Here is a 23,568-nt window from a genome sequence, read left to right as displayed (position 1 = left end):
TTCTCCCACTGAATATCAGCGGTTAGCTGGCTTAGCGGTATTTATCCAGCCTGGAGATATTCCCAGCTGACTAAATACTGCTGAGTATCGGGCAGACAGTCTTTAAAAACCATATAGACAAGGGCTCCCATTATCCTCTTGGAAACTTCTCCACAAAAGTAAATTTAAAAGGGCTATTAAAAACCAGTGGCTCTTCCCACCCACTGGAGCTTGCATTTCATATACACGTTGTTGTAGCCCACGCTTGAGTTAGCCGTTATTTCTAATCCACTCAACCCACTAGAAGAGGTACGGAAAAAGAGAAGACGAGGAACTGTCAGATCAGAGAGTGCCTCTCCAACCTGTACCTTTTTCGCTGCTCCAGTTCCCAGTCCAGGCGAGAAAGGGTCTGCTGATGAAGGTCTCCTACCGTAAAGTCAGGTTTGCTGATCTCGACAGGTGCCTCTTGGTAGAACTCTTCCACACTCACCAGGTCAATCTCCTCATGCTTTGACCTGCAGGGAAGAAATAAGGGAACGGATCATATTCAAGACAGGTAAGAAAATCTACTGGTGGTTCCTTTGCCTCCTCTGGAAACTGCAACACTAAATGGAACAAATGTGGATACTTAGGAGCCTCTCTTTACTACTTCAGACCCCCATGCTGCCCAATAAAATGACGCAGAGATTAGGCCTACTATCCTACTTAACCCTACTATCTCCTTCTTTCTTCTCAAATATGTAACTTTACCCATCCCTTTATTCTACCCTCACTTTCCAGTATGTCTGGTAAATGTCTTTTTTATGTTCACACATTATTATTAATCTACCAATTTTTATTTTTCTCAGTTTTCCCTATCTTTTTAATCCGATTGTTAACCGGCCAGATATTAATTTGATGGTTGGTATATCAAAATCAATAAAACTTGAAACTTGAGGCCATTTCTACACATTTAAACACAAATAGAAAAATAATGAAAGGAAGGGAATGAAAGACCTCTCTTCTTCTACACAGGAAAAATGTACCACACGGGCATGCAGACAATTTCCCAAATGTTAAGAACTGCATGAACATTAGAGCAGTGGTTCCCAACCCTATCCTGGAAGGCCAGTTGGGTTTTCAGGCTAGCCCTAATGAATGGCATGGAGCAGATTTGCATGCTTGGCACCTCCATTATATGCAGATCTCTCTCATGCATATTCATTAGGGCTATCCTGAAAACCTGATAGTCCTGGTGGTCCTCCAGAAACGGGTTGGGAACCATTGCATTAGAGAGTTGGTAGAAACACTCACAGGCAATAGCACTGGGTATTCTTTGGAGGAAATGGGACACGGGAGAGCCCAGCTTAGGGGAGAAGCCTCTACAGCAGTGTATCGCAAACTGTGTGCCGCGGCGAGATTCCGGCAAGGAGAGGCACTGATGCTGGCCGACTGCCCCCATGGAGCGAGAGGCACGTCCTGTAGGCAGTCAGCCTGCACCTCTCCTCTTCTAGCACACACACAGTGTAGTAATAGCAGGCTCTGCGCATGCACGGACGTCGGCATGATGATATCACACAGCCGCGGCACTGAGTTTAGTGGGATGTGACTTCAGAACGTTTGCGGGACACTGCTCCTCAGAATAACCAGGTTAATAATTCACCTCTAGCGAAAAGAACAGGTCAGGGGGGTCAGGAGGACACTAAATTAAGAGGTGTGGCATCACTCGTCTTAGGAAGCAGGACAATACCAACGGGCAGAAGTGCATGGCCCCCGGTTGGCTGTTTACAGGAAAGGACTACCCAGTGAGACTTCTTGTGGTTGAAGTTTCAAGTTTAATAAAAATTTGATTTTGATCGCAAAGTCGTAATTCAAGGCGATTTACAAACAATAATAAAATTGGGGTAAAAAGAAAAACACATTAATCAAACCAGATGGTTAAAACAACTTTAGACCAACCAAACACAGAAGGTAAAAAAATAAAGGGTTAAATACAATTTATAAACAAATAAAAAGAGCAGGGTGATGAAACAATAGGATGGGGAGAAGGTTACCTGCTCAATTTTCACCTATCAGCATTACTAGTACTCTAACACGCATCCCCACCCCCGCTAAAACAATAATCATACGCTTCTCCTCGTTCCAAACCCAGGCATCACAGTTGATGGGTTTCTGGCCATTTTGTATGCTGAATGTGAAAAACCACAGGCAGGTCGGGACTTTGAGCTGATGTTTGCTGAAAAGTAACATTTACACAATCTCCCTCTATCCAGATAAGAACACCATGTTTCCCTCTCTGTAACTTTTGGTTTTCAGGACCCCCGCCCCCAGTCCCATGTCCTTTAGCTTTAGCCTGTTTTGGACAGGTGCCTTTTAATTCCCCCCCCCCCCGAGTGAATGAGTTTTTAACTGATGCAGTGTGTTAAAAATAAATATAGAAATTGAATTGGGAAAAAAATAATAATTAACTTTGGTATCATTTTGCTCAGTGCCAGACCTTCCCCCGCCAGGCTGTACTGGCAACTCTCTCGTTACGTTGAAAATCAGGTAACTTTTGTATGTCTTCCAGAGCAGATGTGTCCGTGGTGCGCTTTTTATTCAGAGGGATGAGCTTTTAGACCTGATGTAGCAGGTCTCCTTGGTGCTGCATTTTTGAAGTTGCGCCACCGGAAACCCCGCGTATGGGGGCCCCTCTGCTTCAGGGGGTCTGTCCTGTTTCCCGCTCTTTTCCTGTGCGTCAGGATTTTCGGGATTTTGTGTTGGAGTAACTTGCCACTCTCGCTAAGAAGCTTAGGCCCCTTCTTATCTTTCAGGAAGGCTCTGAAGACAGTCTTGTTCGCCAAACATTTTGGAAATTAATTACAGTGGTACCTTGGATTACGAGCATAGTCCGTTCCAGGAGCATGCTCGTAATCCAAAATGCTCGTTTATCAAAGCGAGTTTCCCCATAGGAAATAATGGAAACTTGCTTTGATACGTCCCCCCCCCCCCGGGCCAGGGCGCTGCTCCCCCCCCCCCCCCCGCGTGATCCGGCACCCCTGTGAGAACAGGCACCCCCCGCCCGACCAACTTTAACTCATCCCCCCTTTGGCACCAGCATGCGGCCCACAAGTGCCGGTGCCGCTTGAAGATCTTCTTCTTCCCAGTCTCTGCCGGCTTTGAGCATGCATCTGCGCATGCTCAAGCCCTTCTAATTCTCGGCGAGAGGGAGAATTAGAAGGGCTTGAGCATGCGCAGATGCATGCTCAAAGCCGGCAGAGACTGGGAAGAAGATCTTCAAGCGGCACCGGCACTTGTGGGCTGCGTGCCGGTGCCAAAGAGGGGGGGTGAGTTAAAGTTGGTCGGGCGGGGGGGTTCCTGTTCTCGCAGGGGGGGGTACCAATTTGAGCGGGAGGGGGCCCTTTGCGAGCGGGGGGGGAGCGATGCCGGTTATCGGGGGGTGCTCGCAAATCGAGTCAACACTCGGTTTGCGAGACACGTTTTGCGAGAATGTTTTGCTCGTCTTGCAAAACACTCGCAAACCGGGTTACTCGCAAACCGAGGTGTGACTGTATTCTACTTTTTCCAAATTAGATTTCTTTGGTTCTGTTCTTTTGTATTACTCTATTCTTAATGTTAACCGAGTCAAGTTCCAAATTGGTTGATGACCCGGTGTATAAAACTAAGGTTTAGTTTAGTTTATCTAAACAGTTTACAATAAGATCACCAACAAATATATAAAAACAAAGCTCTGTTAAAATTATAGGGGATTCATAGACAGACTGAATTAACATGAGACCAAGAGAAAGGAGGGAAAGGAATAAATAATTATATCAAGATTAAAAAAAGAAAAAGAGAGAGGGAGGGGAAGAACACAATTGGAGGGGGATGTACTTTGTTTAGATTAGTTTGTCATCCTCAGTTGAAATGATCAGTGTGCAGTGTTGAAAGCACCTTTAAATAAGAACGTTTTGAGTTTAGATTTAAATTTTGTTCATGAAAATTCCAGCCTGAGTTGATAGGAACCTTCCTTGTGATCCAACAATCTTAGGCTAGTTATCCTACATTTCTGGTAACAAACCTGGGATTGGAGCAGTCTGAGAAGGCTGAAACCCAAAATGGACATCCTCTTGACTTTGCACCTGTGGGCTAGGGCAGGGGTAGGCAATTCCGGTCCTCGAGAGTCGCAGCCAGGTCAGGTTTTCAGGATATCCACTATGAATATGTATGAGATGGATTTGCATGCACTGCCTCCTTGAGATGAAAATCTATCTCATGCATATTCATTGTGGATATCTTGAAAACCTGTGACAGTGGCCTGGCAGTCACTTAGAAATAATTATCTAATTCAGAATTCATCGCTTGCTAACTTGACTTAAATCACTTCCAGACTGGCCAAGGTCCATGTACAGCCTTTCACCATATGTAGGGCTTTATGGGTGTCCCAGGCTGCACCCGTGTTATACAGGCAGTCCCCAGGTTAAGAACGAGTTATGTTTTTAAAGCTGTTCTTAAGTCAGATTTCTGTGTAACTCAGAACCTGCAGATGTTAAGATTCTTGCTGCTCCCAGCTGATAAAAGGGCCAGTGATCCCTCTAAGGTACAGCATGCACAACCACACACTGTTCTTAATGTGGCCGAACATAAGAAATGCCATCACCGAATCAGACCCTTGGTCCATCAAGTCCGGTGACACGCACACGCGGAGGACTAACTAGGTGCTTCCTGATGAAGACCTAGGTGTTCCCAGATGAGATCTTGTTTACCTGTATCTCTCAATGTGATTTGCAAGGAGAAGTGTAGGAGTCTCTGCCACTGGAAATACTGCTCAGTGAAATCAAATGAAGCCGCAACCGAGTTAAGTACGAGTCGTACTTAAGCTGGGCGTCTGTGCTTGAAACAGCAACTCACACAGTTGAGTGCCCTCTGACTAAAGGGGAGAGAAGAAGGCTCTAGGAATGCCATTTTGCCACTGATAAATCTACTGCATGGCTCAGTGATTATGCACCTACTAAATCAAGAAAACAATATCCCAAGGCTTTACACTTCCACTGCTTATTCAGTAAAAGTTACAGAAAAGTAAAATTCCCCACTTTCAGGGAATTTTTAGGAGGTTGCCTGATTTAGCAAGCAATTAATACCTGGAGCCTCGTTCACAGTGTTTTCCCTATTTTGGGAATTTTTCACCTTTATTTGCATGTGTGTTTAATTTACTGTAACCCAGATCATGCAGGATGGATGGCTAGAACAAGGCCTTTAATTTTGACTTACAATCCTATTTGAACGGGGATGTACTATTGCAGCCCTGCTAGCTGCCTTCCACTCACTTGAATTCCAGACACTTGGTGATCTCTTTCTGCAGATGCATCACTTCGTAGAGCAGGTTCTGTAGCTGCAGATGATACGCATCCACTTTCTGCTTTGCCTGCAAAAGAAGGCGACAGCCTCAGAGAGCGAACACTCAGGAGAGGGAACCGTTTTTAGAAATCTACCAGGTCGCAGTAACATTCTACTCTCTCCCACTGGAGTTGCCCACCTCTCCCCTTCTAGCACCCACACCCACCTCGTGTGTCTGATCGCGTCCCTTTTTCAATCGGATATGAGCCAAGCGATTCAGCTTCTTTAAGTTCATGAAGTGTACACAGCTCTGGATGCGTTTTTCCTCAATCTCGGCAGCCTGAAGGATAGAAGAGAAGCTTGAAAGGACATTGTAACATAATAGATAACGGCAGATAAAGACCCAAATGGTCCATCCAGTCTGCCCAACCCGATTCAATTTAAATTTTTTCTTCTTAGCTATTTCTAGGCAAGAATCCAAAGCTCTACCCGGTACTGTGCTTGGGTTCCAACTGCCGAAATCTCCGTCAAAACCTACTCCAGCCCATCCTCTCCCAAATGGCCATATACAGACACAGACCGTGCAAGTCTGCCCAGTACTGGCCTCAGTTCAATATTTAATATTATTTTCTGATTCTAGATCCTCTGTGTTCATTCCACGCTTCTTTGAACTCAAGTCACCGTTTTCTTCTCCACCACCTCTCTCGGGAGCGCATTCCAGGCATCCACTACCCTCTCCGTAAAGAATAATTTCCTAACACTGCTCTTGAGTCTACCACCCCTCAACCTCAAATTATGCCCTCTGGTTTTACCATTTTCAAGTTTCAAGTTTATTTATTATTTGATTAATCGCCTATTCCAAATACTAAGCGATGTACACTGATAAAATAAATTGTCTAAAATATACATAAAATAGGCCATATGATTAACAAGGGGATAAATCACAAAAACAAACTAATTAAAACAGGAGAAGCATACAATAGAACAGGTGGGGTAGAAATACAATCTTAGATAGGAAAGAATCAACAATTAAAGGTAAAACAAAGCAGGAATGGGAGGACAAATAAATAAGTAAAGATAATAATAGACAGAAGAGCAATTAACGAAAGAGCAAATTTTCCTTTCTCTGGAAAAGATTTTGTTCTACGTTAATACCCTTCAAGTATTTGAACGTTTGAATCATATCTCCCCTGTCCCTCCTTTCCTCTAGGGTAGACATATTCAGGGCTTCGTCTCTCCAGTATTTTAAACTCTTAATCATCTCTGGGCAGCACCAATTCCATAATGCTTCTTTTGCACTACATCTAAGCAAACAGCTCAGTTCTGTCACAAAGACAGAGAAGCTCTACAGCCATATCTAACCAACAAAGTTCCTAATTTGACTGGTCCTGTGGCAAGAGGTACATGTTGCCATGTGGGTGTGTATTCAACTTGCAGGTCAGCTAGAACTGGAAATGTTAAGAAAGGAGGGAGATCATTCATTGTTCCAAGGCCACAATTGCAGGGTTGGATACGCATGAAAAGAAATTTGCATATAATGGAGGCAGTATATGCAAATCAAGTTTATGTTTATTCATTGTGGATATCCTGGAAACCTGATTGGCAAGGAGGTACTCCAGGACCAAGTTGAGAAGCACTGCTATACAGTATATCTCAGGGAGTCGGGGGGGTCTATGGAAGTACCTGGGAAGCCTCAATTGCGTCTAGCAGCAACCTTATGACTCCATTTTCACCCTGAAGCAGTGGACCAACGAGACATATCCAGATAGCGGTAATGAGAAGTGGCTCAGGAGGCTGCCGCAGCTCAGCTAGGCAGGAGCTTAAGACCAACACGTTACGTTGAGCTGGGAAAGCTTGAGTCTCTTTACCCTTCGAGCAGGACCCCACCAGCCATCCTTCCCCTTCCCCCTCTTACTGTAGGGTCATGAAATGGTTAACTGTTGTTTAAAATATTGCTCTGGCCTACATAGCTGAAAACAGTGTACAATCTACTGACCTCATCTGCCTAAAATGTATGTCCCTGCCTTACCACATTGTAAGCTAAATAGATAAGAGTTTGAGCCATGATGTACCCTGCCCTTCTGTACATGTAAGATTTAGATAAGCAGAGAAATGAGCTAGTTTCCTATAGGACAGTGATGGCTAACCTTTTTGAGCCCGAGTGCCCAAACTGCCGCACAAAACCAAAGAATTTCCTCAAAGTGCCAGCACGTCAATTAAACCTTAATACCAAGATTTTAGTATCTAAAAACTCTTTATAAAGTTGCCTGAACTATGTAACATCATTTTTAAAGGTTGGAATCTTTGTATTGTCAGAGAATCAATTTGATTCACAATCCTTTGGTTTTCATTTCAATTTATTGGCAATTTATAATGTTTTAATGATTTCATTCAATTTAATGAATTTAGGAAGAATTTGATTCAGTTACACAATATATTTTAAATGTATTATTCACATAACATGTCAAATGTATCCTGAGTAAAAAAAAAGATAAACTTCTTAAAACTGTTAACTGTGTCAAGACTCGGTGTGCATTCCCAAAGAGTCTATACATGTTTTTTTGTAAAATTTGCAATCAAATTAGAAAATAGTTAAATCATTACATTTCTAATAATATGATATAAGGAAAACAAAAGAGCTTTCAATTAAACCAACCGTTTTTATTGGAAATTCCAGATTGGAATACAACAGGGCCATGTAAAGTCCCTTTTTTAAATAACATCTTTAAATAATATTTAAATAACTTAAAAAGTGTCTTAACTGCAAACTGAAAACACTGCTTCATGTAAACATATGCATTGGGCATGCTCTGAAAAAAATTAATGTGATTTTTGTTGTTGCATGCATGCTGATAACTTGTCAATCCTTGGCTCATAGTGCGTTAATTTCAGAGCAACACATGCAGCTCTCATGTCATCCGTTAATCTGTTTCTAGCATCAGATTTTATATGATTCAAAGCCGAAAACAGCTGCTCACAAGCATAGGATGACCCAAACAAAGTAAGAAGAGCAATCCCAAGTGCTTTCATGGACTTAAAATTGTCTGGCAGAGAATTCCACGCTTTTAGGATTTCATTTTCAGAACTGCTAGCAGTGATTTCATTTGTCACCCTTTCACACTCAATACGTTCAAGAGCCGCACGCAGGTCATTGAATTTACTTTTCAAGATAGAGCTTTCTTGAAATTCCAGTAGCTTCATTTCCAAATTTTGAATATCCAACCACTGTAAGCAGGAAAGATCAAGATCTTCAAATGTGGACTTTTCTGGGGAAGTTATAAATGAAAGGGTTGTCTCCATCTTACGGAACTGAGAAAATCTTTTACTAAAATTCTCCTTTGCTTCGGCTACAATGGTGGAATATGCTTTGTGGATTTCCTGGTGTTTTTTATGACTGTCCACAAATGTTGTAGAATTATCCAAATGTATTTTTAGGTTGGGAAAATATTTTAGCTGTCCACTCTCAAGGTCTTTTTCAAAAACATGCAATTTTCTCTCAAAAGCTTTGATGTCACTAAACATGCTTTCTGCTGTTTTTCCCATGCCTTGTAATTTTTTGTTTAGTACATTAAAGTGGTTAGTAAAATCTGTAAAGAACATGAGGTTGGTAAGCCAGGCCATGTTGGTGAGTTGAGGATAGTCTTCCCCCTTTTCGTTCATAAATAGCCTAACTTCTTCCAAGCAGGCCACAAATCTCTCTAACACTCGTCCTCTGCTCAGCCACCGGACATTATTGTACATCAGTAAAGTATTGTGCCTGAACCTCATCAAGAAGGGCTTGAAATTGTCGAAAATTAAGAGCACGCGCCATGATGAAGTTCACCATTTTTGTTACATCTTTGAGGACATCGTCAAGTTTTTTGCTGCTTTCTTTGGCGCAGAGAGCCTCTTGATGTATTATGCAGTGAAATTGAATCAGTGGATGTTTTGCTTCCTTAGCAAAGAAATGAATGAATCCTGATGTTGTCCCCACCATGCTAGGTGCTCCATCGCTAGTAACTGAAACCACTTTTTCTGGACTTATGTCTAGTGATGAAAAAGCCTCCATCACAGCATTGTGGATATCTATCCCTTGTGTTCTTCCAGGCAATGACAGCAGTTTTACCAGCTCTTCTCTCATGATGTCACCAGTAGCATAACGCAAAATGAGCACTAGTCTTGCATGGTTAGTAATATAGAAAGATGACAGCAGAAAAGGGCTATAGCCTATCAAGTCTGCCCACTCTACTGACCCACCCCATTAAGTCTGAGTACTAATGACCTATTTCCTAAACTCGACCCTCGTAAGGATCCCACTAGGGCATCCCATTTATTCTTAAAGTCAAGCACGCTGGTGGCCTTGATCACCTGCTCTGGAAGCTTGTTCCAGTGATCTACAACTCTTTCTGTGAAGAAATACTTCCTTATGTCACTATCGAATTTCCCTCCTCTGAGTTTGAGCGGATGCCCCCTTGTGACCGAGGGTCCCCTGAGAAAGAAGATGTCCTCTTCCACCTCGACACGTCCCGTGATGTATTTAAATGTCTCAATCATGTCCCCCCTCTCCCTGCGTTCCTCCAGAGTGTAGAGCTGCAATTTGTTTAGTCTTTCTTCGTACGAGAGACCCTTGAGCCCGGAGATCATCCTAGTGGCCATCCGCTGAACCGACTCAACTCTAAGCACGTCTTTACGGTAATGTGGCCTCCAGAATTGCACACAGTACTCCAGATGAGGTCTCATCATGGTTCTGTACAGTGGCATTATGACTTCAGATTTGCGGCTAACGAAGCTTCTATTGATACATCCCATAAGTTGCCTTGCTTTGGATGAGGCCTTCTCCACTTGTTTGGCGGCCTTCATGTCTGCACTGATGATTACTCCCAAGTCTCTTTCTTCTGAAGTCCTAGCTAGTGTTTCTCCATTTAAGGTATAAGGTTTGCATGGATTTCTGCTACCGAGATGCATAACCTTACATTTCTTAGCATTGAAGCCCAGCTGCCATGTCAAGGACCAGTTTTCCAACGTAAGCAGATCCTGCGTCATACTATCCTGCAGATTGCTTTCACTTACTATATTACATAGTTTGGCGTCATCAGCACATGGAGTAGAAGGGTGCTCTTTGTAAGTCGCAAGTAAGCTGTTGACTAACATCAGCAGCCATTCGCAGAACCCTATCTTTTGCAGTATTTCTGCTTAGCGGCATCTCAGAGATGTGCTGCACAATTTTATCCTTGTTTTGGAAATCATGGAAGAGTGAATTACTCCCAGCCAAAATTGCCTTTTTGATAAAATCTCCATCAGAGAGGGGCTTACCATGTTTTGCCATGCACAGTGAAATTTGAAAGCTGGCAACTGTAAGATGATTAGTTTTTGAAAGATAGTTGCTAAAACTAAGAGACTGGGAGTGATATTTCTTTAATTTTCCTACAAGGAACTCTTTTCTTTGAGCTAAACCAAGTTCAGCAACACTGTTATGGTTGGTCTCAAAGTGACGTTTGACACTTGATGTGCGAGACACAACACTTTCATTACACATAATACACAATGCTTTCCCACTGCGTTCAATCACTCCATATGTACTCTGTCCAGGCCTCTTGGAATGGTCTAACACTATCTGTTTTTGCTTTTTTTGCTGTACTCATTTTCTTTGTTCAAGACTTCAAGTCTACAAAAAGATAAAATTTGTATAATAAAAAAAATCTAATGAAGTGCTGTATACAAATCCGTCCCCATAAAAAAATATGTGATTGGGGAATTTTACTAATTGTAGACATCCGTTTTGGTCAAAAAATATACTGTCCGGGTGAAAACCGGACTTGTGCAACCTGAGTGTATGGGAAAAGGACTTTTATTTTTCATTATTGGAGCCTTTGTTATTTTATTATGATGTTTACAAAAGCACTGTGAAGGGCCACATATACACTTTACTGTTTTTTGCTATATTGAGTTTTCCATAAGGTACAGTGCAGAGGATTAGTGTGTTGGTTGTTCACAGAGAGCCAGCCCTCCTCTCAGCTTACTGAACTTCTCTATGCAATCATCATAAGCAGCTTTTTTATTTCCTCGAATTTAGCATGTCCCCCATGGAAGATACAGAGGTTTTTACAGAGGAGCACATTATTAGACACATTAACATCCCCCCATATCCTCACCTCTCTAGCATGGGAGCACTAGGAACTGTTCCTGATTACAGATGTCACATGTGGAGTCACACTACAGCCTCACTGAGTTCCTATGACAGAATCAGTGTGAAGCTTCTCTTCCTCCCCCCACTTCCCCCTCACACACTGCCTGGCTCATAGGATACTAAGGGGAAGACAGGCAGGCTAAACATCCACTCACAGGACTGCAGCCAGCACAGGAGGATGGGCCACGGCCCACCGGGACAATGCCCGGTCCTCCCAATGGCCAGTCCGGCCCTGTTGCCAGGTGAGCTGCAAAGCAGACACCGGCACACTCGACTCCCGCCGCGCCGCATATCTTAATTGCGGACTAGAGAGTTGCGCGGGGACAGAAATCCCACCCGCGAATCTAAATTTCCTTCTTACAGCTGCTGTAAGAAGGTAATTTAGATTCGCGGTTAAGGGCAAGGAGGTTTGTCGTACCAGGGCTGTTGTCGGTCGGTCGGGTTAGCGCCACAAAAGTAAGGGGACCTGGCCGGCTGTGCCGCACACGGGGCGGGGCGGACCGCCCCCCTCCCTTGGTAGCCACTCGAGCCGCGAGGCTACTCCTCCTTACCTACCCTGCCTGCAGCACAGAGCCGAACGGAAGTCTTCCCGACGTCAGCGCTGACGTCGGAGTGAGGGAGGGCTTTGTTTAAGCCCTCCCTCCCCTCCGACGTCAGCGCTGACGTCGGGAAGACTTCCGTTCGGCTCTGTGCTGCAAGCAGAGCAGGTAGGGAGAAAAGCCGCGCGACTTAGTACATCCAGCCCCGCAGGAACCCCGCGACCCTCGGAGGCGTCCCCACGGGATACCCGCGACCCTAGGGGGCGTCCCGTGCAGCTCTCTATTGCGGACCTTCCCGCGTGCCAGCTGCAAGGCATTCGCGTGCCACAGTTGGCACGCGTGCCATAGGTTCGCCATCGCTGCTATAGGACTATAAGTTGTATCCCTGAACCTATCATAAGTGCTGGCTTAGGACCAATAATAATTGTAGAAAAGTTATAGAAGTAACAAATGAAAATTGTAGTTTTTGCATATATTAAGTTTGCGTATGCTTAGTGAAAAGGGCATAAAAGTCCATGCATTTCCTGATTCTAACACTCTAGTAGGCAGACTGTTCACTGCACTAGAGTCCAGCATGCTGTAATAAACCTCTTGTATTTTCTTCACGCCTCTGACTTTGTATGTCCAAATGACCTTTCATTACAAGAAAGAAACCCCACCCGCAGAAACCAGGACCGCCGAAACTGGCAGACACTCACTGCAGGCCGGAACTCTGGAAGGTGGGAAGAGTACATGGGGCCTTGGCTGCATCCTCTCTCACCTCACACCCCACACAAAATGGCAGCACTGTTCGCTCAACACCACCAAAAGAAAGTCCACCTGGGCGTGCCTACGTCATGTCCACTCTGTCACCCAGAAGGGAGGATCCACCAGTTCCGATTGAACTGAGAGCTGCAGCTGCTTCCCCTCCCCCACCCCAAATATACACCTTTCCCACACACAGAGTGGTCCCTCCCCAACACACTCACCCAGACTGGTCCCAGTACCCCCTCACCCCACACACATTGCTCAGATTCCCACAACCCTCCCCCACCATTGACTCACCCAGACTGATCCCAGTAGTACCCCCCACCCCACATAAACTAAACTCATATCCCCACACCCCTCCCCCATCTCTGACCTACTAAGACCGATCCCAGTATCCCCTTACCTCACACAGACTAAATTCACACCCCCATACCCACCAGGCCACTCCTCATTCTCTAATGCTGAGGCAGGGGTAATAATTACCAGGTCACTCCTCCATTCAACAGCCAATTACTTCCCTGACCCCCGACCCGATTCACTAACCTTCCGGCTGGTCAATCTCCCACCCGATCTGATCCGCCCATGTAAATGAGGGTAAATGGCATGCACAAGTAGGAAGCCATCGATTCACTAAACAGAAGAAACATCGATTGGGTTTGCCGATCCAAAATGAAGCGACTGCTTACCAGTCGCTTACTGTCCTTGACGACTCTTCTGCTCTCTGCCTCCCTGAAACCCAGTATCAAAATAAAAAATAAAACTGTACATATGCATACTCTGCCCTTTTTATATATTGTGCAAAAAGCGTAGTGCGAGCCCATGGTTTTAACCCGCGGGTTAAAAGCGTGTTCAGTTCCATAATCTGGCTGCAAAAGGCGTGTTCTGTTCCGTAGTCTGGCTGTAGTTCTGTTCCATTCTGGCTGCACGGTTTTAAAATGTCCACTCGTGTCACATATTTAAAATGGAAAGAGTAACTGCCATGCAGCGGGGGAGTTTTAAGAAATTTTATTTGGCATGCTGATGAGAGCTAAGCCTCAAATATCTGCTAATAATAATAAGCTTTTGATGATATTGACAGGAGTTGCCATTCAACAAATAACGTATAACTGGAAAGATTGTACAAGGTTGAATTATTGTTTCTGGTGGAATTCGGTATGTCATGTGTTCAAAATGGAAAGAGCGTTAGCAGTTCAGAAAGGTTACTATAATAAATTTAAGGATGTGTGGGGGCCATTTTTAAATTATTCTAATGAATAATTTACACTTTTCCCAACTTTAATTCTTACATGTGGATCGGGGGGGGGGGGGTTGGATTCCTATTAATAATAAATATGAATGATAAGATATTATATTCATGTGGTATATTTTTTGTTGTATATGGAAGTAGGAGGGGGTGGGGGTTATATCTTTTTGTTGTATGATATGGTAGATTTTCAAGTGGTATTGTATTCTAATTGTTTGATATTTACTGTACACTTGTTGTGAATTATAAAATGAATAAAGAATTAAAAAAAAAAAAAAAAGGAGTTTCAGGATATTTGGGAGCCATGAACAAAATATTGTAATAAATTAATATCATTTTTTTCCCTTAAATATGCACATCCAGGATGTGGGAGGGGGCGGAGATAGTTTGGTTTTCTTATGAGTGTAATCAATGTGGGGAGGGGGGAGGTTATTATATGTTTTCTTGGGTTTGATGAATGTTATTGAATTGGGAGGGGGAGGGCTATGGGATTTCAAATAGTTTTATAGAGTATTAAGTGATGTTTTTAAGAACAAATTGATGTTATATAATGTTTCACTTTTTGTAAGTGTTAAAAATGAATAAAGAAGTTAAAAAAAAAAATGTCCACTTGTAGTGCCAGTGAGTAAACTGCAGTCACCCCTCCCCATTTGTTTTGACCTCGCTTGTGCGGATCATATCTACAGCCCAACGAGGATGGACTGTGCGTGCGTCTCAATCGCTCTGCAGCGATCCATAGGGTCGCGGAGGGGCATGTGTCCAATCAGATAATTTGCATGAGGACTCTGGTGAATCAGTCGCTCGGCAGGACTCAGCCAAGAATCGCCCAACGATGATCCAGATCGGTGAGTTTAGTGAATCTAGGCCCAAGACACTATTCTATAAGTTGTGTTCTCAAATTCCAGAGCACATTCAATGGGGAGTGTGGAACTGAGTGGGGTACGGGAGGATCAGGGATGTGTCAGACAGTTATACACACGAGTTACAGAATATTACTATTCTGTGAGAATTTACACCAGCCACTGATCTGGTGTAAGTGATTGTGTCTAAAGATAGGCATGCAAATGCAAAGTTACACTAATTAAATCATTGGAGCCCATTAACTAATTTTGGGTGCCCAATTTTGAGTGACTTTTATAGAACCTAGGGGTAAGTATATTTTTAACTTACATTGTCTTTATTGCCTTTACTCTTCAGGTCCTGGATTTCAGCCATTAGTCTCTGCAACTCCTGACAGGTTTGCTTGTAGAGTTCGTAGTCTTTGCTGGGGTCACGAGAATCCACTTCCGCTTCCTCGCTGTAATATCTCCCCTCCTGCAAAAAGCAACATATACAGACTTCAGAGAGAAAACCATTCGTAGTCCCACATCTGCCCTCATCCTGACAAAAGCCATTGCCCTCTTCCCTGCTCTCAGCAAACAAATGAAAGGGAACAGAATTAAAAATGATGTCTTACCTGATAATTTTCTTTCCTTTCGTCACAGAAGATGAATCCAGAGATGTGTGGGTTAGGTCCATTCACCAGCAGGTGGAGATAGAGAACTAAACTTAAAGAACTAAACTAAGCTCTGTCATATAGGATGGTAAGCTCCCTGGATATCCAGTTATTTCTCATAAGAAAGTAGAAAAATCATCATGGAATGCCCCAAGGCAAAAAAAGCCCCCTCCTCACAGCCCAGAGAATAAAGCTGACAAGAAGTCAACTCCAAACAACCAGAAGGACCTGGATGTACAGAAAATACATAGGAAAGAAGCAGAAAGGGTGGGACTCTGGATTCATTTGCTGTGACTAAAGGAAAACATAAGACATAATTTTTCCTTCTTTGTCATCATCAGCAGATAAATCCAGATACATGTGGGATGTAGTGAAGCAGTCAGTCCTCATAACCAAGAAAATGTGGAGGAGAAATGACCTGAAAATAACCTCGAGCCAACCGGCCATAGAGATGGAACCCCGAGAACTGCCAGACCACCCAACTGGAGGACAGCAAAACCACTGTCCCCACCCCTAAAGCACCCCAGCAGAGAGAGTACACTCGAGCTAGTGTCGAAAGCCCAAACCACTACAACCCCTCACCGAAACAAACCAAAGCAGAGAGTCCAAGGGAGTCAGAAATCCAAACCCAAGGATGACATTGTGACAGGGAAGCTCCTGCCACAGTGAAAACTACTGCTAAAACTCCCCAACATGTAGCACAAGGTCCTGTAAAACCCGGCGTGGAGCCAGGACAGCTGGCTCAGCCAAGAGAATGCAAGCAAAGGCAGGTCCCAGCACAGCTGAAGAGCCAGTTAGGGAAGGCTCTGAAAACACCTAAGTTCCCCTATCACTCTTTTCACCAAGGCAGGGAGAAACCTGACACCAATTTGCAGAGGGGTGGAGTCAGACCACGGAGTGTGGAGACTGGGAAGCCTCATAAGGAAAGGCAGTTAGAGTGGAGGGAGAAGGACACAGCTGGGACTGATGAGAGAAGCCAAACCACTCACGGAGGTTCCAGGTCTCAGAGGGTGCCTAAGCCCCAGCATGATCGTATGGCAGGAAGCCAGCTCCTAAGGAGAGGTGGTACAACACTTGGGAGGTACAGTGACTGGCAGCTTAAACCCCAGAGAGAAGGGCTGGGAAATTATCCCCAGGGAAATGCTGCAGGCGTTTTGGCAGACCTGCAGGAAGGGGGATGGGATGCACAGCCTGGGAGGAATGAGGAAATGCTAAGCCAAAGTTCCCATGAGGGTGAATAGGAAATGTGCAGTGTCCCGATTGATAATGTAAGTGTGGAGGACATGGACCTGGGAGTATACAGTATGTGAAAGTCCTCAGCTAATTTCATGAGGAAAGTTCTCCATTGTTTTTTTTTTTTCACACTGAAGCCAAAGCAACTGCTAGCAGAGCTGAGGCAGCTCTGCCTAATTAGGTGAGAAAAGCTTGTCTGAAGATAAAGAGAGCTGAGAGGTGAAAAGGTGGGCACAAGCCGTGCTCAGCTATAAAGCCAAAAGTTGTTGGGGTCCAGAGAGACCAGTAAATCCCAGTGGGGATATGAGCCGATGAAGGCACTGAACTGATGTAACATTTTGAGTTTATATTATCTTTCTTTTGATAAGGATGGGCAATCCAGCTCCTCAGTAAAAACCCATAAGACTCACCTGGACTGTGATATAGTAGCGTGCAGGATGCACCCAAAGGACTCTAACAAACCAATGTGAATGTTTTCTTTTCTACTTTGGGACACTAATAAATCTGGTACTGTTTTTCAAGGAATCCGGTATCCGGGTCTTCCTTTCACAACCATATAAAAGGCGTCCTAAAATTCTTGCTTGTGGTCCGAGCCTGAGTTTCCCACCTACTCGGGGACGGGCCCGGCCATAACATGTAACCGCACCGCAGAAGTTCTCACAATAAAGATGGCATGTAAGTGTACTGTAGAAGGTCTCACAACAGAGAACCACATTTTTTCATGGTTAGGCTCAAGGCCATGCGCCCTAGCTCAAATTAAGCTCAGACTGCTGAAGAGATCAATGGTGTGCACAACCTGCAGAAAGCAACTGTGCTGCCTGGAATTGCGAACTCCAGTTCGAGACGGGGTTGTGCTGTACAGACAGGCGCAGTTGCGCTCAACCTCCAGAGATGGGGGCAGAGCCAAACAGACTGGTAGAGAGAAAGGGCAAAGGAGCTGCACCCCACAGCCAGAGAAGGAGCTGTGCTGTACCACCAGAAACAGAACCTTGCAGAACAGACAAGGAGCTGCACATGTGTACAATTATTGAGGGTGAGGAACTATCACATTTAGTACAGGCCTTCGATCAATATGGCTCCTGTGGCCAGGAAAAACAGTCATTCAGACATATAGACAAAAGATCTTATGCTGCAAAAAAGGCGATTGCATAAAGCACAACATACAGTGGGCACGAATACAGAGATACAAATGACCGGCAACGGGCTCCAGCATATTCAGAAATATAGCTTACCAGATGAGCAAGTAACCGGCCTCAAAATGTGAGGTGCCTTCCAATTTAATTAATATCGTCATGGGGTGAAACCATGTGAATTCTTATACAAGTGAACTGTAGTGGCAGAATGACACTTAGAAATTGCTCTATTTTTCACAATCCTGTATAAGAACATAAGAATTGCCGCTTCTGGGTCAGACCAATGGTCCATCATTGCCAGCAGTCTGCTCACGCGGCAGCCCTTAGGTCAAAGGCCAATGTCCTAACTGAGACTAGCCTTACCTGCGTACGTTTTGGTTCAGCAGGAACTTGTCTAACCTTGTCTTGAATTCCTGGAGGGTGTTTTCCCCCATACATTAAAAATTCCCCATGACATGCGCTGTGACTGCAGCTGAAGCCATGGATCCCTCAACAGAGGAAATGTGCTGATCGGGCTGAAAAGAAGCCAAATCCAAGCTGGAACAACTCTGACCCAAAGAGGAAACAGAATCAAGGGACGGAGCTGACCAGCTATAAAAGGTGCTTTGCACCACATGCAGGGCTGAGGGAGCCAGGGACTCTCCCACTCAGATGAGAAGCCACTCATCCAGATTGCAGAAAGGGACCTATAATAATTTTAAGAAGATCTGGGGACCATTGGAAAAATTTTGTAATGAGTAGACATCACTTTCTATGAGAGATTATATTTATACAATGGGGGGTGGGGGTGGTATTAGTAGTATACATTATATTTTTAATTATTAATAGTGTACTATTTGTTGAGCTTTTGTTTAAATTACTTTAAGAAGGGTGGGAGGGAGGGGTTATACGTTTTTGTTCTAGATGACATGGAAAAGATTTTCAAGTGTTTTATTGAAATTATAATGGATGTATTTATGTGCCCTTGTTGTATGATTTAAAATGAATAAAGAATTTTTAAAAAAAAGAGACCATCCATCCGCCTGCTGGAAATAAAGAATACTGGATAACTAGGGAGCTGACCATCCTGTATGACAAGAGAACTAAACTGAGCTGGTGGATGGACATAACCCACATATCTCTGGATTTATCTGCTGACGACAACAAGGAATTGAGAAAACTTTAAATGAATACAATATTTCCCCCCCCCAGGAAATCCACATTAGTTAACAGAAGAGTGCTCTACCTGCTCAGAATCAGGTCTGCTTCTCTTGCCTTCCTGAGGACCTCCATCTGTGCGAATAACCTTTGGTTTTCTTTTTTTACCTGAATCAGACATTTTGGTTTCCAGCAGAGACCACTAAAAAAGAATAGGACAGTTGTGCTGAGTTTTACTGCTGCTACTACTACTTATCACTTATATAGTGCCGAAAGGCATACACAGCACTGTACATTTTGACATTTATAGACAGTCCCTGCTCAGAAGAGCCTACAGTCTAACTTGGACAGACAGACATTACATATAGGGTTATTTACTGGCTGGTTAAATGACATAACATTGAATAATTGGAATACAAACGCAGCTAAAAAAACAACACAATTGCACAAAGATAACTGGAACAGAAAAAGAAAACATAATGAGTAGTGCATCACCAACACACAAGATCCCATAAACAACATCTTCAAGCACCAGGACAGACTAAGAGAATACAGCAAATAGATAAAGAAATACTTCCAATTGTTTTAGGTGCTACTGGTTTGCTCAAAATGAATTTCTAAATGCACCTCATTTCTCCTGAAATATGAGCAACATCTGTCAACACTGTGACATGCTAACATTACATCCAATTTTCAGTAGCTACTACTATTAATTATTTCTAGAGTGATATCAGATGTACACAGCACTGTACGGAGTCACGAAGAAGACAGTCCTTGCTTGAACGAGCTCCTGCATGTGGTCCCTTGGTCTTCGCAAAGCAGCAATCGATGCGGCCTGTTGACCTGGAAGCCTTCCCTCTGACGCAGATGTCATAGGGAAGGCTTCCTGGTCAGTGGACCGCATGCAGGAGCCACCAATCGCAGCTTTGCGAAGACCAGGGGGCTGTATGCAGGAGCTGCCACTTGCGGTTTTGCCAAGAAAAGTGTAGCTGGGAGGAGGGAGCTGGCCAAAGGAGGTAAACACCCGCGGGAGGTATGAATTTGTGACACAGAACGGAGGGGGACGACAAGTGGCGCATTGGAACAGGAAGGGAGGAAGAGGGACTGCGTTGACATAGGAAGGGAGAAGCAGGGTCGCGTTGGGACACGGAAGGGAGGGAGCACAAATTTCAGACAAAGAATTGAAGGAAGGAAGAAAGGAGGGAGGGAGCATGAACTTAGGAGTTAGGATGGAACAATGGAGGGAGTGAGGGAAAGAGATGCTGAAGTGGGGGAGAGAGAATTTTTGGGCATGGGTGTCTGAGTGAGAGGGAGACAGTGCACACAGGGAAATGAAGAAAGAGGTGAATTTTTGGACATATGAAGGGAGAAAGAAATAATGGACATGGTAGGAGAGGCATATGGTACAGATGCATGGGGAGAAGAGGGAGAAATGTTGGAAATGGTGGTGGAGAGGGAACAATGGGACTGACGAAGAACAAAAATAAGTGTAAACCTCCTATCTTTTCTTTCTATTTAAACTGCAGTACTTTATTTTGAAGACTGGTTCTTTAATGTTTTTATAGACTGAGTAGAGGATCCGAATTACGTACAAATTCAACTTAAGAACGGTTTAAAAAATAGAACTCGTTCTTAACCTGGGAACTGCCTGTATGTGAGATGGGGTCAAGTAGAGAGGTGGAAATAGGGTCAGAGAGGCATGAAGTGGGCTTGGCCGAGGACAGAAGTTGTGCGGCTTCATCCTCTGTGATTTTAGAGAAAGAAGAAAAGTCAGCGGGAATTGAAGGAGGGTTGAAAGGGTGGGACTGGGCAAGGGGAGGTGGGTCAGGAGGGGGAGGATGGGCGGGTTCCTTCTGAGTTATTTGGATGGTGGGAGCACACAAACACCAAATTTGGATCCACTCCTTTGCTAATGACATCCAACTATACCTTCCTTTAGGGAAGAGTCGCGACTCCCAAATTGTAAAACTCAACTGTCTAACAGAAATCAAAACCTGGATGTCTATAAAGAAGCTGCAACTAAACGCCTCCAAAACAGAACTCCTTTGGATCCGCAAAGACCACTGCGCCTACACCCGTCCTCTTATCTGGGAAACTACTACCCTAACTGCAAAAGACCAAGCACACAGCCTGGGAATACTTTCACTCTATTGTCACATCTCTCAGGTAGCCTCCTCCTCATTCTACTATCTCCATCAGCTCTGGAAAATAAGAAGCTACTTCTCCGAAACTGACTTCACCCAACTTCTCTATGCCTTCGTCCTGTCCCACATGGACTACTGCAACCCACTATTCAACGGATTGACAGCAAAATCTCCAGCGCCTACAATACATACAAAACGCGGTAATCAGATTCCTTAAAAAAAAAACAAAAAAAAAACCTACGCCCACGACACCGTCTCAGAAGCACTATCATCAGCCCACTGGCTACCCATTACTAAGGGCCTCTTCTATCAAACTGCACTAGCAGTTTGTAGCGCGGGCCTCTGAGCTAAAAACTGCTAGCGCAGTTTGATAGAAGAAGCCCTAAATGTTGTATCTTCAAGGACCTAGTTAATAACATACAAGTCCCTACACAACGTGGTTCCTCCATACATCCCAAACAGACCACTTTGCTCCCATAAGGAAACACATCTGCAAACACCTCCTGGTTGTGCCCTCCATCTCCAGAGCGCCAGACACCATCTGTACTCCCACTTCCTACCAAGCTATTGGAATCAACTGGCTCCCCACATCAGATCCCTCAAAGAGCTTCTGAACTTAAGGAAAGCAATAAAAACCTACCTCTTTCCATAAATCCAGTCACTCCCTTCCAATCATATGTATTCTAATATACACTAAACTAGATCCACCCTGTTTGTGAACTGAAGATGGAAATAACCGTATGTTAATTTAAAATGATCAATGCTAAACTTGACTTTGTATATCTAATGTTACTGTACACACGTAAATTCATAATTTGTCTGTCTATGCTTGATGTATAACAGTCAAAACTGAAGACTAATATAAAGAGTTCTAACTTCAATCGCTATACCGCTCTCAGAGACCTGTAAGGTTAAACACAGCTGTGTTCTAAAACCACTTTAACAGGTGATAGGTGTCATTCATTGAGCCGGTAAGTATATAACAAGTATTTTCGTGCAAATTACTGCAAACAGCTATTACGGGACCCGTTTCGCCATGTATATAGGCTTCTTCAGGGGTCATAACATTGAAAAAGTGCGGCGTTAATTACGTCTGCACAAAAAAATGGCGCTGCTTGATGTATGCCAACCTTCTGAGCTCGTTGGGGAGGATGGGATATAAAAATAACCAACTAACTAAATAAATAAAAAGGTCCGGAGAGGAGATGGTGGAAAGGGAGAGAAGGATGTAACTTTACTGCAAATTCAAGGGTGATATTGTGAACCTCGTCAGCCAAGAGAGGGAAGGAGGAGGCTCTTTGGGAAGAGAAGGAAGGTATATTAAGAGTAATAAACCATAAAAAGCTGCAAATTACTGCTGTAATTTTAATACAATAGTAATCTGCTTTTTCTGTGCTTGGAACATGTCGCTATTGAGCAATAGTTTTCCTAACTGTATTTGCACTGGGGAGAAGATGTACATATATACACTATATCGAAACAGATTAATCTCACAGAAAATAAATTATGTTATGCAAAAATACACACGCAACTATTCAGATCACATCCGGCTGGGATTATGAAATACAGTTCAGCATATCTTACTGATGTCAGGCACACTATCTGATTTAAAAAATAATGAAGAATATGTTACACTTCTTGGATCTATGGGGGGGGGGAGGAGAGGTTGCTGCAGCGGTGAATCCTCTAAAGCAGTGTTTACCAAGTCAGTTCTTTCCAGTCAGGTTTTCAGGCTATCCACAATGAATATGCTCAGGGGTGATATGATAGAGGTCTATAAAATAATGAGTGGAGTGGAAAGGGTAGATGTGAAATGCTTGTTCACTCTTTCCAAAAATACTAGGACTCGGGGATATGCAATGAAGCTACTAAGTAGTAGATTTAAAACAAACTGGAGAAAACATTTCTTCACACAACGTGTAATTAAACTCTGAAATATGTTGTCAGAGAATGTGGTAAAATCATTTAGCTTAGCAGGGTTTAAAAAAAAGTTAAACTAAAACTAAACTAAACTAAACCTTAGGTTTGTATACCGCACCATCTCCACAAGCATAGAGCTCGGCACGGTTTACAGGGTTAGGTTGAAAAGGAGCTATAATGAAGGGTTATAGGAAAGGAGCTAGGAAGATAAAGAGGGACGGGTACCAAAGAGCGGGAGGTGTTTAGTATAAATTAATAAAAGGGAAGGCCATAGGCCACTATTGAGATGGCTTGGGGAAATCCACTGCTTATTACTAGGATACGCAACATAAAATCTGTTTTACTACTTGGGATCTAGGTTGGCCACTGTTGGAAACAGAATACTGGGCTTGATGGACCTTCAGTCTGTTCCAATAATGGCAGCTCTTATTTAAAAATATATACCGCCTAATATTTAAGCGGTTTCCAATATCAAACATTCATAAAAATAAAACTATAACAACACAGTCATAAAATCAACAATATCTGCTTTCACAT

The 23,568-nt window shown here is 43.6% G+C and overlaps 1 protein-coding gene across 2 annotated transcripts in view; it reads right to left on the bottom strand.

Moving 5' to 3' along the window:
* The window catches only part of THOC5 (THO complex 5), a 96,667-nt gene that overhangs the window by 69,814 nt on the left and 3,285 nt on the right, over nucleotides 1–23,568 (bottom strand). For both annotated transcript variants that reach the window (XM_033956977.1, XM_033956978.1), the window contains exons 2-6: nucleotides 19,056–19,169; nucleotides 15,140–15,283; nucleotides 5,501–5,614; nucleotides 5,265–5,362; nucleotides 348–494 (exon numbers count right to left, since the gene is read on the bottom strand). In XM_033956977.1, coding sequence (XP_033812868.1) covers nucleotides 348–494; nucleotides 5,265–5,362; nucleotides 5,501–5,614; nucleotides 15,140–15,283; nucleotides 19,056–19,148 — 596 coding nt within the window. In that variant the 5' untranslated portion in view covers nucleotides 19,149–19,169. The remainder of the gene's footprint in view (nucleotides 1–347; nucleotides 495–5,264; nucleotides 5,363–5,500; nucleotides 5,615–15,139; nucleotides 15,284–19,055; nucleotides 19,170–23,568) is intronic.

Source organism: Geotrypetes seraphini, chromosome 8 (assembly GCF_902459505.1).
Source record: "Geotrypetes seraphini chromosome 8, aGeoSer1.1, whole genome shotgun sequence".
NCBI lineage: Eukaryota > Metazoa > Chordata > Amphibia > Gymnophiona > Dermophiidae > Geotrypetes > Geotrypetes seraphini.
The sequence above is the reverse complement of the archived record's forward strand: the minus strand, read 5'-3'. Positions and strand labels throughout refer to the sequence as shown.